The following is a 21,524-nucleotide window of genomic DNA, read 5'->3' as shown; positions in this document are numbered from 1 at the left end:
AATCAATGCCCCCAGTGCCCCCCAGTTCCCCCCATGGCACAGCACATTCTCGTAGTCACGGGGGTCCCGCTGTCCCTCGTAGGGTCCCGACAGGTCCACGTTGGTCACTTGTGGATCCTGGTGTGGGGCAGGACAGGGGGACACCCATGGGTGCCCTGTGAGTGACAGTAGTTGTGGGGACCTGGGTGGGGGTGACACCCGTGGGTGACATGTACCAGTGTAAACTACTGTACTTGCCCTCTGCCCACTTGGTGCCCCTGGCATGGGTATTGAGCATAGTCCCCTCCTCTGGCAGGGGTCCTGTGGGGATGAAGGGGTCTGGGGGGTGTCTGGAGAGGGGGAAAGGGGAGTCCCAGCCCGAGCCCCCCACTCACCTGTCCTGGAGTTTCCTGGTCTCTGCAAGGGAAAGGGTAGGGGGTGACTGAGGGGACACCAGGACGCCTGAACCTTCCTGGGACCTCGGCATCTCCAACCACCCACGGGACCCCCAAATACCCCCCAGTGTAGCCCTGATTCCCACTGGATCCCTAAATCCCCCCGGACACTCTGAGCATTCCTAAACCCCCCCAGAACTTCTGCACCACCATAGGGCCCCCAACCCCCCTGGTGCCCCCAACCCGCTGAGCCCCTTGAACCCCAAGCCTGGCAGGGAGGGACATCCCAAAACTACCCAGGACGCAAAAAGGTCCTCCAACATCTCTGCACAGCCCTCCAGGAGCTCCCCAAACCTTCCAGGAGCTCCCAATATTCCTCAAAGCCCACCAAGGGATGCCCCTGGAGCCCAACCAAGATCCTCCAAGTTCCCCCCAAATCCCCCAGGACCCCCAGCCGAGGTCACTGTGGGCTCAGTTTCCCCAGCTCAGGGGCCCTGGGTGCTGCCAATCTCTGTCCCCACCCTGGGGGCTTCCCCTCACTCCAGGACCCCCACCCCCACCCCCCATTGTCACCCACCCCAGCGGTGCCACCAGTGACAGCCCCCAATGACAGCCAGGAGCAGGAACAGGAGGGTCCTGCTGATATTCACAGCCACTGCTGGGGACAGAGGGGGACACGCTGGGGTCACCCTGAACCCCAGGGATCCTGAAGACCCTGGTGACCCCATGTGACTTCACCTGTGATCCAGGATGAGCCAGGTGTCACCTCCAGGTCCAGCTCTGGGCTGAGTGCCCGGAACATGTGGTGCCCGTCCTGTCCCAGCTGGTTGGTGGCCATGCACTGGTAGGTGCCTGAATGTCCCACGTTGATGTTCCTGAGCTCCAGGAGGGGACCCCAGGCCACCTCCTGCCCATTGTGCAGCCAGGTGAAGGTGACAGGGGCTGAGCCCACCTGCACTGAGCAGCTCAGGGTCACGTTGTCACCTGCGGGCACCTGGTGTGACAGGGGTCTGAGGGTGATGGTGGCATTGGCCACGGGCACTGTGGGGACACAGACAGGGCTGGCACCTGGTGAGGCAGGATGGGGGTGCTGTGGGTGGGGTCACCCCCAGCCTGAGGGTCCCGCTCACCCAGGACAGTGACATTCAGGGGGACACTCTTGGCCACGCTGTCCCCATCGCTGACCCGGCACCGGTACTGGCCGCTGTCATTGTCCCCAACGTGGTGCAGCTCCAGGTGGGGGTCGGTGCCCAGCGGTGCCTCCGAGCCGTCCCGGTGCCAGGAGAAGGACAGGGGACCTGTCCCCATGGCCACTGCGCAGTTCAGCACCAGGCGGTCCCCGAGTGCCACCTGTGCCCTGGAGGGCTGCACTGACAGGGACACCCCCGAGGGAGGGATCTCTGCAGGGGAGAGGGGGACACCAGGGGACGGTGAGGGACCCAGGAGGTTCATGAAGGGGCAGGGGAACTCCAGTGATGGAGAGGAGGTGCAGAGATTGGGGGAGGGGGGCTTAGAAAGGAACTCCAAGGGTTGATGGGGGGGTTAGGGAGGGAACACCTGGAGAGGGAGGTGGGCAACACCAGGAAGAGTATGGGGACCCAGGGAGGGGATGCTGTGACCTGGAGAATGTGCGAGGACCTCACAGAGGGTTGTAGGGACCCAGGGAGGGGTGTGGGGACCCAATGTGGGATGGAGGGAAATACGAGCCAGGAATGGGGGACCTAGGGAGGGACCCGGGCCAGCGATGGCAGGACACCGAAAAGGTGCCAGGGAAGGATGGGGGTACCCATGGAGGGCTCGGGGACCCAGGGAGGGACCTGAGAAAGGAGGGTGGGATCCAGGGAGGTATCCAGGAAAGGTTGGGTACCCCAGAGCAGGTGTCAGGGAGGGCTGGGGGATGCCAGGCAGTGTGGGGTAGCCAAGGAGTTTGTGGGGGCTCCCCATGCCCATCCATGCACTTACTGAGCACTGTGACGCGGAGCCGGGCGCTGCTCTTCTGCACGGCCCCACCCTCGGAGCGCACCTGGCAGCTGTAATTATCTGAATGGGAGACCCCCACGGCAGGCACCAGCAGCTGCGGGGACCCCTGCAGGCCCCCCACCACCTGCCCATCCCGGTAGAACACGTGCAGGAGGGGGGCTCGGGGCCACAGGGGGCTGCGGGTGCTGAGGCAGCTGAGAGTCAGGGGGGATCCCTTGGTGGGCTTGGGGGGACCCTGCAGCACCAGCACTGAGAAAAGCTCAGGGAAGGAGAGGGGAGGTGAGGACTGTGACTCTGAGTGCACTGGGAAGGGGCTTTGGGGTTGTCAAGATATTGGAGTTCCAGCCGTGAGGTTGCTCACCGTGCACTGTCACTGTCACTGCTGCTGACCGTGGCTGCCAGGACCCCACCAAGCCCTCACATCGGTAGGGGCGCTGTGGTGCAGCTGCAGGGGCGACAGGGACAGCTCGGTCCTCCTGAGGGACCCCCTGAGATCCTTCTCTTCCCAGTAAAATCGCACCCTGCTGAGATGGTTTTCCTGCCGGCCCCGGCAGCGCAGTGTCACTGTGTCCCCCTCCAGCAGTGCCCGTGCTGGCACCTGCAGCACCGGTGGGTCTGTGGGACAGGAAGGTCACATTTTACTGATGAGACCATTCTGAGGTGGGTGCCCATAGCACCGGGGACATTCTGGGTGCTCTGGAGTGCACTGGGCTGCACTGGGATATCCCTGTGTGCAGGACACGGGCTCTTGTCACACGAGGGGTGTGAGGCAACCTACGGAGTGGAGCCCACCCTGACCTCTCAGGGGCCACCCTGATCATTTAGGATCCCCCATCACCATCTGAGAGAGACTGTCACAGGGGGCTGCACCCGGTTCCAGGTCTGTCGCACGTGTAGGAGCATCTCTCAGTGACAGGGAGGCGGTCCTGTCCCTCCTGCCCCCGCGCTGCCCGTCCTTGTACCAGGTGGTGGCACCGGCGGTTCCCGAGCCCTGGCAGGTCAGGATCACCCGGTCCCACAGCACCGCCGGCCTCCAGGGGGGCTCCACCAGGAGCTGGGTGGTCTGGGCACCTGCAGGTGACAGGGGACACCAGCCTGCCAGGGCCAGCGTGGGGCTGGGGACAGCAGGGTGGGGCCATGACATCCCCTGAGGACTCACCAGCGAGGCCAAGGGTCTGGGCTGGAAGGGAGAAGGCACAGGGCTGGGTGGGCGTGGCACCACAGGGACGGCAGCACCAGGGCAGGGTGTGGTGGCTATCCCCAAACTGTCCCTATGGGGACAGCAGTTCTTGTGGGAAAATGTGTGGGGGTGGTCCCAAAAAGATTTGGAGAGGCAGAGGGATATGTCTGTGTCACAGCCACCTGTTCACTACATTCGTGTGGCACAGACACCTTGGGAACAGGGACACCAAGGCCACCCTGAGCTTGGCAGAATATGGGGACACTGGGGACACCCCAGGCACAAGGACTCCACAGACACAGCCCATGCTGGCCCAGCTAACCTCCACCAGCTCATGATCCCATCCCCCTGATCCCATTCCCATGGCCACATCCTCACCATTCTTGTCCCTGCATCCCAATTCCCTTGTCCTTGTCCCCGGAGCTATCTGAGCCCAAAGGTGCCAGTCCCCATATTCCTGTCCCCACATCCCCATCCCCAAATTCCTGCCCCCTGTTCCTGTCCCCAAAGCCACCCTACATCCCCAGTCCCACCCAGGTTCACTGTGTGTAACATGGACTGGCTCTGCTGGCACTGGGGACCTCAGGGGATGCCACAGCCCCCCTGTGTCCCCTCCCCTCCCTATCCCTGGGGTGTCAGGCCCGTGCCCACGGCAATCGCCCCACAGGAGCAGCGCCACCTTCCTGGCCATCCCGGTGTCCCCAGCCATGTGCACTGGCTGTCACTCGCTGCTGTGGCCGCAGCTCCCGTGTCTGGTGGCTCTTTGGATGAAGAGGAAGGAAGCGAGGTCACCTCATGCGTACGTGGCCCTTGGTGGGGGCAGGGTGGGGACAGGCTGGGGACACGGGTGGGTGGGACAAAGTGGGACATGGGGTTCCCGGGAGTGCGGGGCTCGGTGGGTTTGGGGAGGCAGGAATGGGGTCACTTGGGAATTGGGGCGCTGAGTAGGGGGAATAACCAGCAATGGGGGTGCCATGGGAATGAACATCCCCATAGCTGGGGGGACTCCCTGATGGGAATCCTTAGGGAATGTGGCCTCCAGCAATTTGAGTTCATGGGATGGGGGAATGGTGGGTTCCAGGACGATTTCAGGGGGTGGAATAAACAGGAGAGGGTTCCTTGGGTATAGGCTCCTGAGCCATGGAGATACTGGGGAATGTGAGTACTGGGATGGGCGTTGCAGAGAGGGCGGGACATAAGGAATGAGGGTCCTACGATTTGATTTCCAGGAGAATGGAAGTCCCAGGGAAGGGCAGTGGCTGGGCAGGGCCTTGGGTCTCAGCTCCTTGCCTAGGTTGGCTCAGATTTTGGGGTGACCCAGAGCCAGCACAGCCCCCTCAAGGTGCTGGCAGCCTGGGGGCCGCTCCAGACAGATTCTGAGCTGCTCTGGGTCTGTGACCCCCAGCCCTCAGTGACTTTTCCCTCTCTTCATTGCATTTTTCATCATTTCATCCCTCAGTTTCACAAGCCCCCAGTTCATGCCTTGATGGTCCTGGGGGGCACCTGAGCAGGGAACAGCTTGGGGGAAGCCCAGGGTGGGGGAATCAGGGGTGAGGGGTCTGCAGGGAGGGCTGGGGAGGCTGTGGAGGATAGGGGAGTGAAGCTTCTCCCCCCCCCAACACTTTCTCTCTCCTGCAGCTGAAGGAAGAGGCTGTTTGACACATTTGTCACATGGAGGGCGGGTTCTGGCTTTAGGGGGCACATCCAGGGGGCTCCTGTCCTGTGAGGATCCTGTCCCAGAGGGGACACATGATGGACAAGGGGCTCCTGTCCTGTGGCATGGCAGCTCTGGGGGATCCAGACCTCTCCATTCTTGCTCGTCCCCTGCAGGATCTGAGCTGGCAAGAGCAGCTGGGGAATGGAGTCCCAGGCAGGTGGGAGCTCCCAAACTCCTGTTCCTTGAAGCCAGTGGCCATCCAAGGGTGGGGCCCAGCCATGGCCCAGCCCCACTGCACAGGGATGGCCATTGCCCAGCCCTGCTCTGCCCAGCCCCAGGTGGCAGCCAGCACCTGAGGGTCCCTCCCTCCCCCTTGGCTTTGATTCTGGCAGCTTTAGAGCTGCTGCAGAGGTGAGAATTCTGTGGGGGAAAAAGGCCCTGTCTGTGGTTTGCTCAGCCCTGCAAGAAGCACAAACCCCAAAGAGAGGCCAAGCATTAGCTCTGCAAGGGCCTTTGATGGTTTTCAGAGCAGGGCTGGCTGGAAACCCCCTCTGCAGGGGCCACTGTGGGAGAACCAGTCCAGCAATTGATCATTTTTTCCTATGGGTAAGGGACTGAGAGAGCCCCAGAACTACTGCAAAGACAACAACACTGTGCTCAACAACCTGACCTGGACCATCCTTCTTGAACAAAACCTGCAGCCTTGAGGAACCTCATGGAAAGAATGTTTGGGTTCTGGATGTGTCCACCAGATAAGAGGGGAAAGTGTGGAAATACGTGTTGCAGTGTGATGCCATTTGCTGTTTCACCTATCCTAACCCCCCAGGTGTGCCAACTTCTCCTTTCCCCTCCTGCTTTGCCCTCCTGCTGAGAGCTGTCCATCAATCTTAACATTCCAGCAGGGTCGTGGTGTGGTTGGCAGAAGTTCAAAAGATGCCCCTCAGGTCCGGGCTCATTGGCCTGTCCAAGTGTCTTTATCCCTTGAGCCTTCCCCTCCTCCCACCTGGTTGGTGCCTCACCTGTCCCTTCCCCTCCCCCTGTCCCCAGGCTTAAAATAAGACGGGACCATGTGGTCTGGATTCTCTTGGGGGCTGTTACAAGATTCAGAGGTCTGTCATCCTGGAATAAAACTCTGGATTAAAAGTCTATGGCAGAATCCTCTCCTTTTTCTCTTCACCGTCGCCTGAACCTTTTCCACCAGAGGTAAACTGAGTTTCTACTATGCCTGGATTTCTTCTGAGTGCCTAGCTGCAGCATCCAGATGGCCAAAGGTATCTCTGAGGTGAAACATCACAGCTGCTGCCTTTGGCCTAGCAGTAAAGGTCAGACGAGGCTAGGCACATCCCACCCAGAAATATTTGGAATAATATTCCTTAAATATGGAGCAGAGGCTCTGCCCCATGGCCATGGTGGGGCTCTGGGGAGTGACCCTGTATGGATTCCAGGTGTCCCCAAAGCTGCTCCATCCCTGTCCTCATCACCTGATTAAAAGGCTGAGGGTTTGCATGAACTGTGGTGTAAAGCCACCAGAGGTGCTGCTGTGGACCCAAGACCTGCCTGGGGTCAGGCGCTTCATTCCACTCGGGATCATGGAGAATGGTTGCAGGTGGTGTGCAGGGCGTGTGCCTGGCCTCAGGACACTGCTACGCTGCCACTGGGCACTGGGATCCAACCTGCTGCCTTGGCGGCTTCTGCCCGCTGCCGGTGGTGGTGCCGGGACCGATTGGTGGCCGTGAGTTTGCAAAAGGAGCGATTTCCCCTCCTGCCTCCCGGCCGAGGCCGCCATGGCCCCTGAGGGGATGGAGCTGGAGCGGGGCGCCCCCTGCTGGCCGGGAGTGCTCCCTGCAGCGGCCCCTGCTGGCCGTGGTTATAACTGACACAAAAACCCAACAGCGCTGAGCGGGAGGGAAAGTTCTGGGTTTGTGTTGGTTGTTCTGTCTTGCTTTATTAATTTCTCGGTAAAGAGGAGTTATTCCTTTTCCTACACTTTTGCCTGGAAGCCTCATCATTTCTGAAATTAAAAAATGTTTTAGAGATGGGTCTTCTTTCCATTCTAGAAACATTCCCAATTTCCTTGGTAGATATTTCTCATTTAAATGAGTTGCCAACTCTTGGGTTCCAGCCTTGATGGGACAGGCAACCCAAGAGGAGACATGGTCAGGGACTTGGCTACCTTATGCTCTGCCCTTTAAGCCAGTTGGGCCACCAAGGGCCCTCTCCCCAGGTGCAACTTCTGGTCACCCAGCCATTCAGGAGCTGGCTTTGGCAGAGCATCACACTGTCTCCAGTGTGCCACGGCTGACAGACTGATTGACAGACAGGGCTCTGCCTCACCAAAAGCAAGGCCTGACCCACCCCTGCCACAAACAGCTGTTCCAAAATGTCTCCAGACATCAAACTTTTCCTGTATCTGACACCCCACCCTGTGCCATGGCGTGATCAAGACTGCTCTGGAAAAGGTGGAGGCTCCAGAACCCCCACAGGGCTTTTGTGACATCCTCGTGTGGGGAACACGGCAGGGGAGGGGTTTGGGACAGGGGACAAGAGAATCCAGAGCCTCCTGAAGGCTGCTTTGGCCATCAGAGCAAGGAAGGTCGAGGCCCTGGCAGGTTCCTCTGGTGCAGGAAACGTGCAGGGGGAAATGTCTGGGGTTTATTCCTTTTCGGTGGCTTTCCAAGGAAATTGTTCCTTTTTTGACCATTTGAACTCTGCACCTTGTTGCCGTTGCTGTTGGTTTTATTATCTCTCATTGCTGTTGCAGGAAATTGTTCTTCTCTCAGCCCTTTGGGATCTTTGTGCCCCCATGGGGAGGGATTGGGGCAGTTTTTAGTGGCAGCACACATACGAGTGGGTGCCCATGGGTGGGGACCCCCAGTGCCCCCAATTCCCCCCAGTGTCACAGCACATTCCCGTAGATGTCACCAGGTTCCTGCGGTCACCCTGGGGTCCCCGCAGCTCCGCGTAGGTCACCTGGGGATCCTGGAGGGTGGTGGCACGGGGGGACGCTGCGAGAGACACGGGCTGTGGGATGTGGGTGGGGTGAGACTCGTGGGTGACGTGTCCCTCTGTGTGTGTCCCCCCCGTACTCACCCCCTGCCCTCTTGGTGACCACGACGTGGGTGTACAGCACCTCCCCCTCCTCTGGGGGGGCCGGGGGATCCGGGGGGGCCTGAGGGAATAAAGGGGATGTGGGGGGGGAGTGGGAGGTCTTGGGGGTTTGGGCTAAAAGGGGAGAGTGTGGTTTGAGCCCCCTACTCACCTTTCCTGCTGCTTCCTGGCAGCTGCAAAGGAAAGAGCAGAGGGGTGATTGAGGAGTCCCCAGGGCCCTGAACCCTCTTAGGAATCCTGTACCTCCACGGGACCCTCAATTCCCCTCAGGACCCCCAAGCATCCCTGAAGCCCCTCTGTCGCAGACATCTTTCATGAAAAATCCTTTCTTAGGATTTTTCCTTGTGAGAAGCTGCAGTTTCAGCAACCAAAAGTAAACAATGGTTATCTGCTGCTGTGGAATGCAACAGGCAGACCCGTGATTGGTCTCCTGTGGATGTTTGGATTTCCTGACCACTCGTGGCAGAGCTGGCTCTTGCTCTCTGTCTGAGACACAGATCTTTGTTATTCATTCTTGTCTATTCTTAGCTTAGCTAGCTTCTGAAGAAACCTTTTCCTTTCTATTTCTTTTTAGTATAGTCTTAATGTAACATATATAATAAAATAATAAATCAAGCCTTCTGATCATGGAGTCAACATTCTCGTCTCTTCTTCATCTTGAAAACCCTTGTGACCACGGTCACACCCCCAGAATTCATGAACCTCCCCAGTGGCCTCAAACAAATCACCCTGAAGAACCCAAAGCACAGCAGGGACAGAGATGCCCAAACACCCCCAGGGCCCCTGAAAGAACCCCCAGCAACCCTTCAGGACCCTCCACCACCTCCCCGAACCCTACAGGACCCTCAGCCAAAGTCACAATTGTGGGTATGTGGGTCGTTCCCTATGGTTCCCCAATTCTGTGGGCCTCTACAGCTCCCTGGGACCCCCCATCCACCCATTGTCACCCACACACACGGTGCCACCAGTGCCAGGTCACAATGACAGCCATGAGAAGGACCAGGAAGGAAAGGGCCCCACCAACCCCTGCAACCCCTGCAAGAAACAGAGGGGGACACATCAGGGTCACCCATCACCCCAGGGGTCCTGCACTCCCTGGTGACCCCACCTGTGTGAACCTACCTGTGACCCAGGGTGAGCCAGGTGTCACCTCCAGGGCCAGCTCAGGGCTGAGTGCCTGGAACATGCGGTGCCCGTCCTGTCCCAGCTCGTTGGTGGCCACCCACTGGTAGGTGCCTGAATCTCCCACTTCAATGTCACTGAGCTCCAGGAGGGGACCCTGGGCCACCTCCTGCCCATTGTGCAGCCAGGTGAAGGTGACAGGGGCTGAGCCCACCTGCACTGAGCAGCTCAGGGTCATGGGGTCACCTGCGGGCACCTGGTGTGACAGGGGTCTGAGGGTGATGGTGGCATTGGCCACGGGCACTGTGGGGACACAGACAGGGCTGGCACCTGGCAAGGTGGGATGGGAGTGCTCTGGGTTGGGTCATCCCCAGCCTGAGAGTCCTGCTCACCCAGGACGGTGACATTCAGGGGGTCACTCTCAGCCACGCTGTCCCCGTCACTGACCCGGCACCGGTACTGGCCGCTGTCATTGTCCCCAATGTGGCGCAGCTCCAGGTGGGGGCTGGTGCCAGGCAGTGCCCCAGAGCCCTCCCGGTGCCAGGAGAACAGGGGACCTGTCCCCATGGCCACTGCGCAGTTCAGCACCAGGCGGTCCCCGAGTGCCACCTGTGCCCTGGGGGGCTGAACTGACAGGGACACCCCCGAGGGCAGGACACCTGCAGGAGAGGGGGACACCAGGGAACAGTGAGGGACCCAGGAGGTTCATGAAGGGGCAGGGGAACTCCAGTGATGGAGAGAGGGCACAGAGATGTGGAGGCGGGGGGGGTGCTTGGAAAGGAACCTCGAGGGATGCTGGGGGGGTCAGCGAGGGAACACCTGGAGAGGGAGGTGGGCAACACCAGGGCAGGTACGGGGACTCAGGGAGGGGATGGTGTGACTTGGGGGGTGTGCGGAGAACTCATAGAGGGGTGATGGGACCCATGGAGGGGTGAGGGGACCCAATGTGGGATGGAGGGAAACACGAGCCAGGAATGGGGGGACCTGGGGAGGGACCCGGGGCAGCAATGGCAGGACACGGAAACGGTGCCAGGGAAGGATGGGGGTACCCATGTAGGGGCTGGGGGACCTGGTGAGGGACCCGAGAAAAGATGGTGGGAGCCAGGGAGGGATCCGGGAAAGGTTGGGTACTCCAGATCATGCATCAAGGAGGGCTGGGGGATGCCAGGCAGTGTGGGGTAGCCAAGGAGTTTGTGGGGGCTCCCCATGCCCATCCATGCACTTACTGTGCACCATGACGCGGAGCCGGGCGCTGCTCTTCTGCACGCCCCACCCTGGGAGTACACATCACAGCCATAATTCCCTGAGTGGGAGACCCCCACGGCAGGCACCAGCAGCTGCAGGGACCCCTGTGGGCCCCCCACCACCTGCCCATCCTGGTAGAACACGTGCAGGAGGGGGGCTCGGGGCTGCAGGGGCTGGGGCTGCTGAGGCAGCTGAGAGTCAGAGGGGACCCCTCGGTGGGTGTGGGGGGAGCCTCCAGCACCGGCACCATGAAGAGCTCTGGGAAGGAGAGAGGAGGTGAGGACTATGGCTCTGAATCTGCTGGGAAGTGACTTTGGGTTGTCAGGAGATTGGAGTTCCAGCTGTGGGGTTTCTCACCGTGCACTGTCACTGTCACTGTCACTGCTGCTGACCGTGACTGCCAGGACCCTACCAAGCCCTCGCATTGGTAGCGGCCGCTGTGGTGCAGCTGCAGGGGCGACAGGGACAGCTCGGTTCCCCTGAGTTCCTTCTCCTACCGGTAAAATCGTACCCTGCTGAGATGATTTTCCTGCCGGCCCTGGCAGCGCAGTGTCACTGTGTCCCCCTCCAGCAGTGCCCGCGCTGACACCTGCAGCACCGGTTGGTCTGTGGGACAGGAAGGTCACATTTTACTGATGAGACCATTCTGAGGTGGGTGCCCATAGCACCAGGGACATCTGGGTGCTCTGGAGTGCACTGGGCTGCACTGGGATGTCCCTGTGTGCAGTGCACAGGCTCTTGCCACACAAGGGGTGTGAGGCCACCCATGGAGTGGAGCCCACCCTGACCTCTCAGGGGCCACCCTGATCATTAAAGATCCACCCTCACCATCTAAGACTGTCACAGGGGGCTGCGCCCAGTTGTGGGACTGTCACATGTGTAGGTGCCTTTCTTGGTGACACTGTGGCGGTCCTGTCCCTCCATCCCCCGGCACTGCCCATCCTTGTACCAGGTGGTGGCACCATCGGTCCCCCAGCCCTGGCAGGTCAGTGTCACCCGGTCCCACAGCACCGCCGGCCTCCAGGGGGGCTCCACCAGGAGCTGGGTGGTCTGGGCACCTGCAGGTGACAGGGGACACCAGCCTGCCAGGGCCAGTGTGGGGCTGGGGACAGTGGGGTGGGGCCATGGCATCCCCTGAGGACTCACCAGCGAGGCCGAGGGTCTGGGCTGGAAGGGAAAAGAGATAGGGCGGGTGACAGTGGCACTGCAGGGAAGGAGACACCAGGGACAGGGTGTGGTGGCTGTCCCCAAAAACTCTCCCTGTGGGGACAGCAGTTCTTGTGGGAAAGTGTGTGCGGGTGGTCTCAAAAAGATTTGGAGTGGCAGGGGGACATGTCTGTGTCGCAGCCACCTGTGCACCACATCCCTGTGGCACAGACACCTGGGGATCTGGGACACCTAGGCCACCCTTGACTGAGGCAGAACATGGGGACACTGTGGACACCCTGGGCATAAGGACACCACAGACACAGCCCATGCTGGCCCAGGTCACCCCACCAGCTCATGGTCCCATCCCTGTGATCCCATCCCCATGGCCACATCCTCATGGTTCTTGTCACTTTCTGTCCCTGCATCCCAATTCCCTTGTCCTTATCTCCAGAGCTACCTGAGCCCAAAGGTGCCAGTCCCCACATTCCTGTTCCCACATTTCCATCCCCAGATTCCTGCCCCCCTATTCCTGTCCCCAAAGCCACCCTACATCCCCAGTCCCATCAAGGTGCACTGTGGGTAACATGGACTGGCACTGCTGGCATTGGGGACCTCAGGGAACCCACAACCGCCCTGTGCCCCCTCTCCATCCCTGGGGTGTCAGGCCCGTATCTGGGGCACTCACCCCACAGAAGCAGTGCCACTTTCCCGGCCATCCCAGTGTCCCCAGCCATGTGCACTGGCTGTCACTCTCTGCTGTGGCCACCACTCCCCTGGCTGGCGGGTCTTTGGATGAAGGGGAAGGAAGTGAGGTCACATCTTGCCCTCATGCATAGGTGGCCTTTGATAGGGGAAGGATAGGGACAGGCTGGGGACACAGGTGGGTGGGACAAAGTAGGACATGGGGTACCCAGGAGTGGGGGGCTTGGTGGGTTTGGGGAGGCAGGAATGGGGTCACTGGGAAATGGGGGTGCCGTTGGAATGAGCGTCCCCATAGCTGGGGGTGAAGCTGGTTGGCCAATGGAGAACGTCCCGGGTAGCTAGCCAGCCTGCTTGCAGCCGTGGGGGCACTCTCCCAACTCACGTATTGGGCACAGCACCTAAGGCTAGTGCTTCACGCTGCAGTGACAGCACTTCCTTCAGACATGGCCGTAGACGAGCTTCAATCCGAGAGAAAAGAAGAGGAGACTCTTCAGTTGGTGGCAAGTTCCGGTTTATTAGAGCCCCAAGGAGGCCAAGAACCTAAGAGCCACGAGGGTGGGGATACATCACGTTATAAAGGGAGTGGGCGGTAGGGGTGGTAACAGTTTGGGAACAAATGGGAGTCCAGGGAGGGGGTAACACACAAAAGATTGGCACGAGGGGAGAACCAACAGTGGGGAATCAAGGGAGGGGCCCCGGCCCCTTAGCCAATCACCTGACACCCTTGTTAGAAGGTTCTAGAGAAGGAGGCAGGAGTGCCACGTGACTGATAGGCAGCCGGGGGTGGGGTTTGAAGGGGATACAATAGTAACCGGGGTAACAAGGGAGGAGCTGGGTGATTGACATATAACTGAAGAGGGGAGGAGAACCTGGGCAGAACCATTACAGCTCAACAGTGGGGGAACTGAACATACTAACATAACAAACCACAACATGGGGGGACTGAGGGATGGGAGTCCCAGGGGAATGTGGGCTCCATGGATTTGAGTTCATGGGATGGGGCAATGGTGGGTCCTAGGAGGATTTCATGGGATGGAATGAACAGCGGAGGGTTCCTTGGGAATGGGGTCCTGGGCCATGGAGATACTGGGGAATGTCAGTACTGGGAATGGGGCTGCAGAGAGGGTGGAACATGAGGAATGGGGGTCCCATGTTTTGGTTCCCGGGGAATGAGGGTGCCAGGGATAGGAAGTGGCTGGGTGAGCCCATGGGTTGCAGCTCCTTCCCTGGGTGCTTCAGATTTTTGGGTGACCCAGAGCCAGCACAGCCCCCACAAGGTGCCAGTGGCCTGGGGGTCACCCCAGACAGATTTCAAGGGGCTCTGGGTCTGTGCTCCCCCAGCCCGCAGTGACTTTTCCCTCTCTTTATTTCCAGTTTCACCATTTTACCCCTCAATTTCACAACCCCAAGTTCATGCCTTGATGGTCCTCAGGGGCACCTGAGCAGGGAATGGGCTGGGGAAGGCCAGGGTGGGGGAAGCAGGGGTGAGGGGTCTGCAGGGAGGTCTGGGGAGGCTGTGGGGGATGGGGAGGCCGAGCTTTTACCCCCTCCCCAACTTTCACTTTTTCTCTCCTGCAAAAGAAGGAGGAGGCCGTTTGACACCTTTCTCACACGGGGGTGGGTTCTCTTCTGGGGGGTACATCCAGGGGGCTCCTGTCCTGTGGGGATCCTTTCCCAGAGGGGACACGGGCTGTACAAGGGTGTCCTGACCTGGGGCATGGCAGCTCCGGGGGACTCCAGACTTCTCCATTCTTGCTCGTCCCCTGCAGGATCTGAGCCAGCAAGAGCAGCTGGGGAATGGAGCCCCAGGCAGGAAGGAGACCCAAACTCCTTCTCCTTGAAGCCAGTGGCCATCCAAGGGTGGGGCCCAGCCATGGCCCAGCCCCACTGCACAGGGATGGCCATTGCCCAGCCCTGCTCTGCCCAGCCCCAGGGGGCAGCCAGCACCTGAGTGTCCCCCCTGCCCCCTTGGCTATAATTCTGGCAGCTTTAGAGCTGCTGCGGAGGTGAGAATTCTGTGGGTGGAAAAAGACCTGTCTGTGGTTTGCTCAGCCCTGCAAGAAGCACAAAACCCCAAGGGAGCCCAAGCAGTGGCTCTGAGAGTGTGGAAGGATAGAATGTAAGAAAATAAAGATAGTGCAGAAAGTAGCCTCACACCTGAAGAGTTGCAGCTCTACTAATCACCAAAGATTAAGAACAAGCCTGCCCTTAACAGGCCACAGCTGTGTCCAATGAGAAGACGAGTGCTACAAAAGAGTGAGTTAGCTGGATAAAGAGAGTTGGTGTTTTTTAGCTATGCTGTGAAGATGAAAGATTTAGTGCTGCTAGGAATTGCCCATAAGAAATCACCAAGAAGGTATGGGAACCTTTGCAATAAGATGACAACATGAGAGGGCTTTTGATGGTTTTTCAGATTAGGGCTAGCTGGAAACCCTCCCCTGCAGGGGCTGCTCTGAGGGAGCCAGTCCATGAGATAATCATTTGTTCATCTTGGTAAGGAAATGAGAGACCCAAGAACTACTGCAAAGACAACAATAATCCGCTCAACAACCTAAGCTTGACCGATCTTCTTGAACAAAACCAGCAACCTTCAGGAACCTCATGGAAATAATGCTTGGATTTGGATTCTGGCCGCCAGATAAGAGAAAAACGTGTGGATATATCAGTCAGTGGCTCTGCCCGTGGCCATGGTGGGTTTCTGGGGAGTGTCCCTTGTCTGGATTCCAGGTGTCCCCAAAGCTGCTCCATCCCTGCCCTCCTCATCTGAGTGAAAGGCTGAGGTTTGCAGGAATTGGGGCACAAAACCACCAGAAGTGCTGCTGTGGATTCAAGACCTGCCTGGGGTCAGGTGCAGCTTTCCTTCCATTTGGGATCATAGAGAGTGGTTGAAGGTGTTGTGCAGGGCATGTGCCAGGCCCCAGGACACTGCTACGCTGCCACTGGGCACTGGGATCCAACCTGCTGCCTTGGCGGCTTCTGCCTGCTGCCGGTGGTGGTGCTGGGACCGATTGGTGGCCGTGAGTTTGCAAAAGGAGCGATTTCCCCTCCTCCCTCCCGCCCGAGGCCACCAGGGGCCCTGAGGGGATGGAGCTGGAGCTGGGCGCCCCTGCTGGCCGGGAGTGCTCCCTGCAGCGGCCCCTGCTGGCCGCGGTTATAACTGCCACAAAAACCAACAGCGCTGAGCAGGAGGGAAAGTTCTGGGTTTGTGTTGTTGGTTCTGTTCTGGATTATAAATTTTCTGGTTTATAAATTCTGTTCTGATTTATTAATTTCTCAGTAAAGAGCTGTTATTCATTTCCTACACTTTTGCCCGGAAGCCTTATCTTTTTTGCAACTAAAAAATGTTTTAGATATGGGTCTTCTTTCCATTCCAGGAATGTTCCTACTTTCCTTGGCAGATATTTCTTATTTAAATGAATTGCCAACTCCTGGGTTCCAGTGTGGATGGGACAGACACCCCAATAGGCGACAGGGTCAGGGACTTGGCTACCTCATGTTCTGCATTTTAAGCCAGTTGGGCCACCAAGGGCCCACTTCTAGTCATGTGGACACTCAGGAGCTGGCTTTGGCAGAGTGGCATGCTGTCACCAATATGCCATGGTTAACAGACTGATGGACAGACGGGGCTCTGTCTCACCAAAAGCAAAGCGTGACCCACCCCTGCCACATGCAGGTGTTCCAAAATGTCTCCAGACATCAAACTTTTCCTGCCTCTGACACCCCACCCTGTGCCATGGCCTGATCCCGACTGCCCTGGAAAAGGGGGAGGCTCCAGCACCCCCACGGGGCTTTTGTGACATCCTTGTGTGGGGAACACGGCAGAGGAGGGATTTGGGACAGGGGACAAGAGAATGCAGAGCCCCCTGAAGGCCACTTTGGGCATCAGAGCAAGGAAGGTTGAGGCCCTGCCAGGTTCCTCTGGTGGAGGAAAGGTTTTGGGGGAAATGTCTGGGGTTTATTCCTTTTTGGGGGTTTTCCCTGGAAATCGTTCCTTGTGTGACCGTTTGGACTCTGAACGCTGTTGTTGTTGCTGTTGGTTTTATTCTCTCTCTGCTGTTTCAGGAAATTGTTCTTCTCTCAGCTCTTTGGCATCTTTGTGCCCCCACAGGGAAGGATTGGGACAGTTTTTAGTGGCAGCACACACACGAGTGGGTGCCCATAGGTGGGGACCCCCAGTGCCCCCAGTTCCCCCCAGTGTCACAGCACATTCCCGTAGATGTCACCGGGTTCCCGCGGTCGCCCCTGGGGTCCCCGCAGCTCCGCGTTGGTCACCTGGGGATCCTGGAGGGTGGTGGCACGGGGGGACGCTGCGAGAGACACGGGCTGTGGGATGTGGGTGGGGTGACACTGGTGGGTGACGTGTCCCTCTGTGTGTGTCCCCCCCGTACTCACCCCCTGCCTTCTTGGTGACCACGACGTGGGTGTACAGCACCTCCCCCTCCTCTGGGGGGGCCGGGGGATCCGGGGGGGCCCTGAGGGAACAAAGGGGATGTGGGGGAGGGAATGGGAGGTCTCTGGGGGTTGGGGTAAAAGGAGAGCAGTTGGTTTGAGCCTCCCACTCACCTTTCCTGGTTCTTTCTAGCCGCTGCAATGGAAGCAGGGGAGGAGTAACTGTGGGGTCCCTGGGCCCTGAAGCCTGTCAGGATTCCTGAACTCCCATAAGGACCCAAAGTATCCCTGAAGCCCCCCAGAACTTATGCACCTCATCAGTGCCCCCAACCAACTCAGCCTCAAAAACCCAAAGCCTGCCAAGGAGAGACAGTCCTCAAACACCCCCAGGGCTCCTTAAAGAACCCCCAACATCCCTGCACAACCCTCCAGCACCTCCCCAAACTCTACAGGACCTGCAGACAAGGTCACAATTCTGAGGCTTGGATGCTTCCCTATCACTTCCCAACTCTGAGGGCCTCTACAGCTCCGTGGGACGCCTGTCTCCCCATTGTCACCCACCCATACGATGCCAGCGGTGCCAGGCCACAATGACAGCCACGAGCAGGAGGAGGAACAAAAGGGCCCCACTGACCCCTGCGGCTACTGCAAGAAACAGAAGGGCACACATCGGGGTCACCCATCACCCCAGGGGTCCTGCACCCCACAGTTACCCCGTGTGACCCCCACCTGTGTCCCTCTGTGTCCCTTTGTTCTGTGGTATCACCTCCAGGGCCAGCTCAGGGCTGAGTGCCTGGAACACGCGGTGCCTGTCCTGTCCCAGCTGGTTGGTGGCCATGCACTGGTAGGTGCCCACATGTCCCACATCGACGGTCCTGAGCTCCAGGAGGGGACCCTGGGCCACCTCCTGCCCATTGTGCAGCCAGGTGAAGGTGACAGGGGCTGAGCCCACCTGCACTGAGCAGTGCAGGGTCACGGGGTCACCTGCACGCACCTGGTGTGACAGGGGACCAGGGGTGATGGTGGCATTGGCCACAGGCACTGTGGGGACAGAGACAGGGCTGAGAGCACTGGGAGGGGCTGGCAGCCGGTGTGGGGGGATAGGGACAGTGGGGGATGGGTGTGGTGGGGGATGTCGGGGATGAGGTCAACCCATGGGGGTGTGACAAGGGGACAAGGGGAGTGATGGAAGGACCTGGGAATGGTGTCTGGGGGACATGGAGATGCCCAACCAGGGGACCCGAGCAGACCATGGGGGCTCCCCATGCCCATCCCCGCACTCACTGCACACTGTGACGGGGAGCCGGGTGCTGCTCTTCTGCACGGTCCCCCTTGCAATATACCTCACAGCCATAATTCCCCAAATGGGAGATCCCCATGATGGACAACAGAAGCTGTGGGGACACCTGCACACCCCCCCCGCCTCCCCCCACCTGCCCATCCCAGTAGAACACGTGCAGGAGGGGGGCTCAGGGCCACAGGGGACTGGGGGTGCTGAGGCAGCTGAGAGTCAGGAGGGACCCCTCGGTGGGCACGGGGGGACCCTCAAGCAGCAGCACCGAGAAGAGCTCAGGGCAGGAAAGGGGAGGAGAGGACTGTGACTCTGAGTCCACTAGGAAGGGGCTTTGGGGGTGTCAGGAGATTGGAGTTCAAGCCGTGCAGGTTCTCACCGTGCACTGTCACTGTCACTGCTGCTGACTGTGACATAAAAGACCTCACCAAGCCCCCACAGCTGTAGCGGCCACTGTGGTGCAGCTGCAGGGGGGACAGGGACAGCTCAGTCCCATTGATGAACCCCCTCAGATCCTTCTTGTCCCGGTAAAATCGCACCCCGGCGACAGGGTTGTTCTGCCAGCCCCGGCAGCGCAGTGTCACCGTGTCCCCCTCCAGCAGCGCCTGTGCTGGCACCTGCAGCACCAGATGATCTATGGGACAGGAGGGTCCCATCTCACTGAGGGGCTCAAGAAAAGTGAGGTGGATGCCCATGGCACTGAGGACATGTGGCTGGACTGGGGTGCAGTGGGACGTCCAGGTGTCCTGGAGAGAGGCTCTCACCACACAATGGGTGTGAGGCCACCCAGGGAGTGGAGCCCACCCAGCCCTGTTGGGGGCCACCCTGATCATTAAAGATCCCCCCTCACCATCTGAGACTGTCACAGGGGGGCTGAGCCCGGTGCCGGGTCTGTCACATGTGTAGGTGCCTCTCTCAGTGACAGAGACGTGGCTGGGTCCCTGCTGCCTCCAGCGCTGCCCGTCCTTGTACCAGGTGGTGGCACCGGCAGTCCCTGAGCCCTGGCAGGTCAGTGTCACCCGGTCCCACAGCACCGCCGGCCTCCAGGGGGGCTCCACCAGGAGCTGGGTGGTCTGGGCGCCTGAGGGTGACAGGGGACACCAACCTGCCAGGGCCAGTGTGGGGCTGGGGACAGTGGGGTGGGGCCATAGCATCCCCCGAGGACTCACCAGTGAGGCCGAGGGTCTGGGCTGGAAGGGAGAAGGGACAGGGCTGGGTGAGGGTGGCACTGCAGGGACAGCACCATCTGGGGTGCAGGGTGTGGGGGCTGTTCCCAAACTGTCCCCATGGGAACAGCAGTTCTTGTGAGAAAGTGTATGGGGGTGGTCCCCAAATGATTTGGCAAGGCAGGGGGACATGTCTGTGTCACAGCCACCCATGTACCACATCCCTGTGGCACAGACACCTTGGGAATAGGGACACTGTGACCACCCTGGGCTGGGGCAGAGCATGGGGACACTGTGGACACCCCAGGCCTAAGGACACCATAGACACAGCCCATGCTCGCCCAGGTCGCCCCCACCAGCTCATGATCCCCTCCCCATGATCCCATCCCCATGGCCACATCCTCACCGTTCTTGTCCCCTTCTGTCCCTGTATCCCAGTTCCCTTGTCCCTATGCCCAGAGCTACCTGAGCCCAAAGGTGCCAGTCCCCACATTCCTGTTCCCACATCCCCATCCCCAAATTCCTGCCCCCCATTCCTGCCCCCTGTTCCTGTTCCCAAAGCACCCTACATCCCCAGTCCCACCAAGGTCCACTGTGGGTAACATGGACTGGCACTGCTGGCATTGGGGACCTCAGGGAACCCCACAGCCCCCCTGTGCCCCCTCTCCTCCCTATCCCTGGGGTGTCAGGCCCGTGCCTGGGGCACTCACCCCACAGGAGCAGCGCCACCTTCCCGGCCATCCCGGTGTCCCCAGCCATGTGCGCTGGCTGTCACTCGCTGCTGTGGCCACCGCTCCCCTGACTGGCGGCTCTTTGGATGAAGGGGAAGGAAGCGAGGTCACATCTCACCCTCATGTGTAGGTGGCCCTTGGTGGCGGCAGGGTGGGGACAGGCTGGGGACACGGGTGGGTGGGACAAAGTGGGACATGGGGTTCCCAGGAGTGGGGGGCTCGGTGGGTTTGGGGAGACAGGAATGGGGTCACTGGGAAATGGGGGTGGTGAGGAGGGGGAATATCTGGCAATGGGGGTGCCATGGGAATGAACATCCCCAGAGCTAAGGGGACTCAGGGATGGGAGTCCCAGGGGAATGTGGGCTCCATGGATTTGAGTTCATGGGATGGGGCAATGGTGGGTCCTAGGAGGATTTCAGGGGATGGAATGAATGGGACAGGGTTCCTTGGGAATGGGGTCCTGGGCCATGTAGATACTGGGAATGTCAGTACTGGGAATGGGGCCACAGAGAGGGTGGGACATAAGGAATGGGGGTCCCATGTTTGGGTCCCCAGGGGAATGAAGGTGCCAGGGATGGGCAGTGGCTGGGTGAGCCCATGAGCTGCAGCTCCTTCCCTGGGTGCTTCAGATTTTTGGGTGACCCAGAGCCAGCACAGCCCCCACAAGGTGCCAGTGGCCTGGGGTCACCCCAGAATGATTTCAAGGGGCTCTGGGTCTGTGCCCCCCCAGCCCGCAGTGACTTTTCCCTCTCTTTATTTCCATTTCCATCATTTTACCCCTCAATTTCACAAGCCCCCAGTTTGTGCCTTGATGGTCCTTGGGGGCCCTGAGGAGGAAATGGATTGGGGGAAGGCCAGGGTGGGGGAAGCAGGGGTGAGGGGTCTGCAGGGAGGGCTGGGGAAGCTCTGGGGGATGGGGGTGTCCGGCTGTGCCCCCACCAACACTTTCACTTTCTCTCTCCTGCAGAAGAAGGAACAGGCCATTTGACACCTTTGTCACACTAGAGGCCGGTTCTGTCCTGGGGGGGTACATCAAGGGGCGCTCCTGTCCTGTGGGGATCCTTTCCCGGGGGGGCACATGCTGGACAAGGGTCTCCTGTCTGGCCGATGGAAGCTCTGGGGGATTCCAGACTTTCCATTCTTGCTCGTCCCCTGCAGGATCTGAGCCAGCAAGAGCAGCTGGGGAATGGAGCCCCAGGCAGGAAGGAGCTCCCAAACTCCTGCTCCTTGAAGCCAGTGGCCAACCAAGGGTGGGGCCCAGCCATGGCCCAGCCCCACTGCACAGGGATGGCCATTGCCCGGCCCTGCTCTGCCCAGCCCCAGGGGGCAGCCAGCACCTAAGTGTCCCCCCTGCCCCCTTGGCTTTGATTCTGGCAGCTTTAGAGCTGCTGCAGAGGTGAGAATTCTGTGGGGGGAAAAGGCCCTGCCTG

The 21,524-nt window shown here is 59.7% G+C and overlaps 1 protein-coding gene across 1 annotated transcript; it reads right to left on the bottom strand.

The window, feature by feature from the left end:
• Positions 1-104: 104 nt before the first annotated feature.
• LOC129133544 (Fc receptor-like protein 3) lies at positions 105-20,104 on the bottom strand. Its single transcript, XM_077191936.1, has 10 exons — positions 20,074-20,104; positions 19,367-19,387; positions 19,048-19,278; positions 18,577-18,831; positions 1,505-1,774; positions 1,113-1,415; positions 952-1,032; positions 375-396; positions 216-329; positions 105-117 (listed from the first exon to the last, which is right to left on the bottom strand). Exons 1-10 carry the CDS (start codon positions 20,102-20,104, stop codon positions 105-107), a joined length of 1,341 nt encoding a protein of 446 aa, XP_077048051.1.
• Between the last annotated feature and the right edge of the window lie 1,420 nt (positions 20,105-21,524).

This window comes from Agelaius phoeniceus, chromosome 31 (genome assembly GCF_051311805.1).
Source record: "Agelaius phoeniceus isolate bAgePho1 chromosome 31, bAgePho1.hap1, whole genome shotgun sequence".
NCBI classification, from domain to species: domain Eukaryota; kingdom Metazoa; phylum Chordata; class Aves; order Passeriformes; family Icteridae; genus Agelaius; species Agelaius phoeniceus.
This window is presented reverse-complemented; position numbering and strand designations above follow the sequence as displayed.

What these genes read in the sequence shown, in the direction of transcription:
- LOC129133544 (XM_077191936.1), bottom strand. Translation starts at nt 20,104, where the DNA reads ATGGCCGGGAAGGTGGCGCTGCTCCTGTGGG. An exon ending in GGTGGCGCTGCTCCTGTGGG is followed by an intron (nt 19,388 to 20,073) that starts GTGAGTGCCCCA and finishes TCTCCCTTCCAG; the next exon opens with CCCAGACCCTCGGCCTCACT. An exon ending in CCAGACCCTCGGCCTCACTG is followed by an intron (nt 19,279 to 19,366) that starts GTGAGTCCTCGG and finishes TGTCACCCTCAG; the next exon opens with GCGCCCAGACCACCCAGCTC.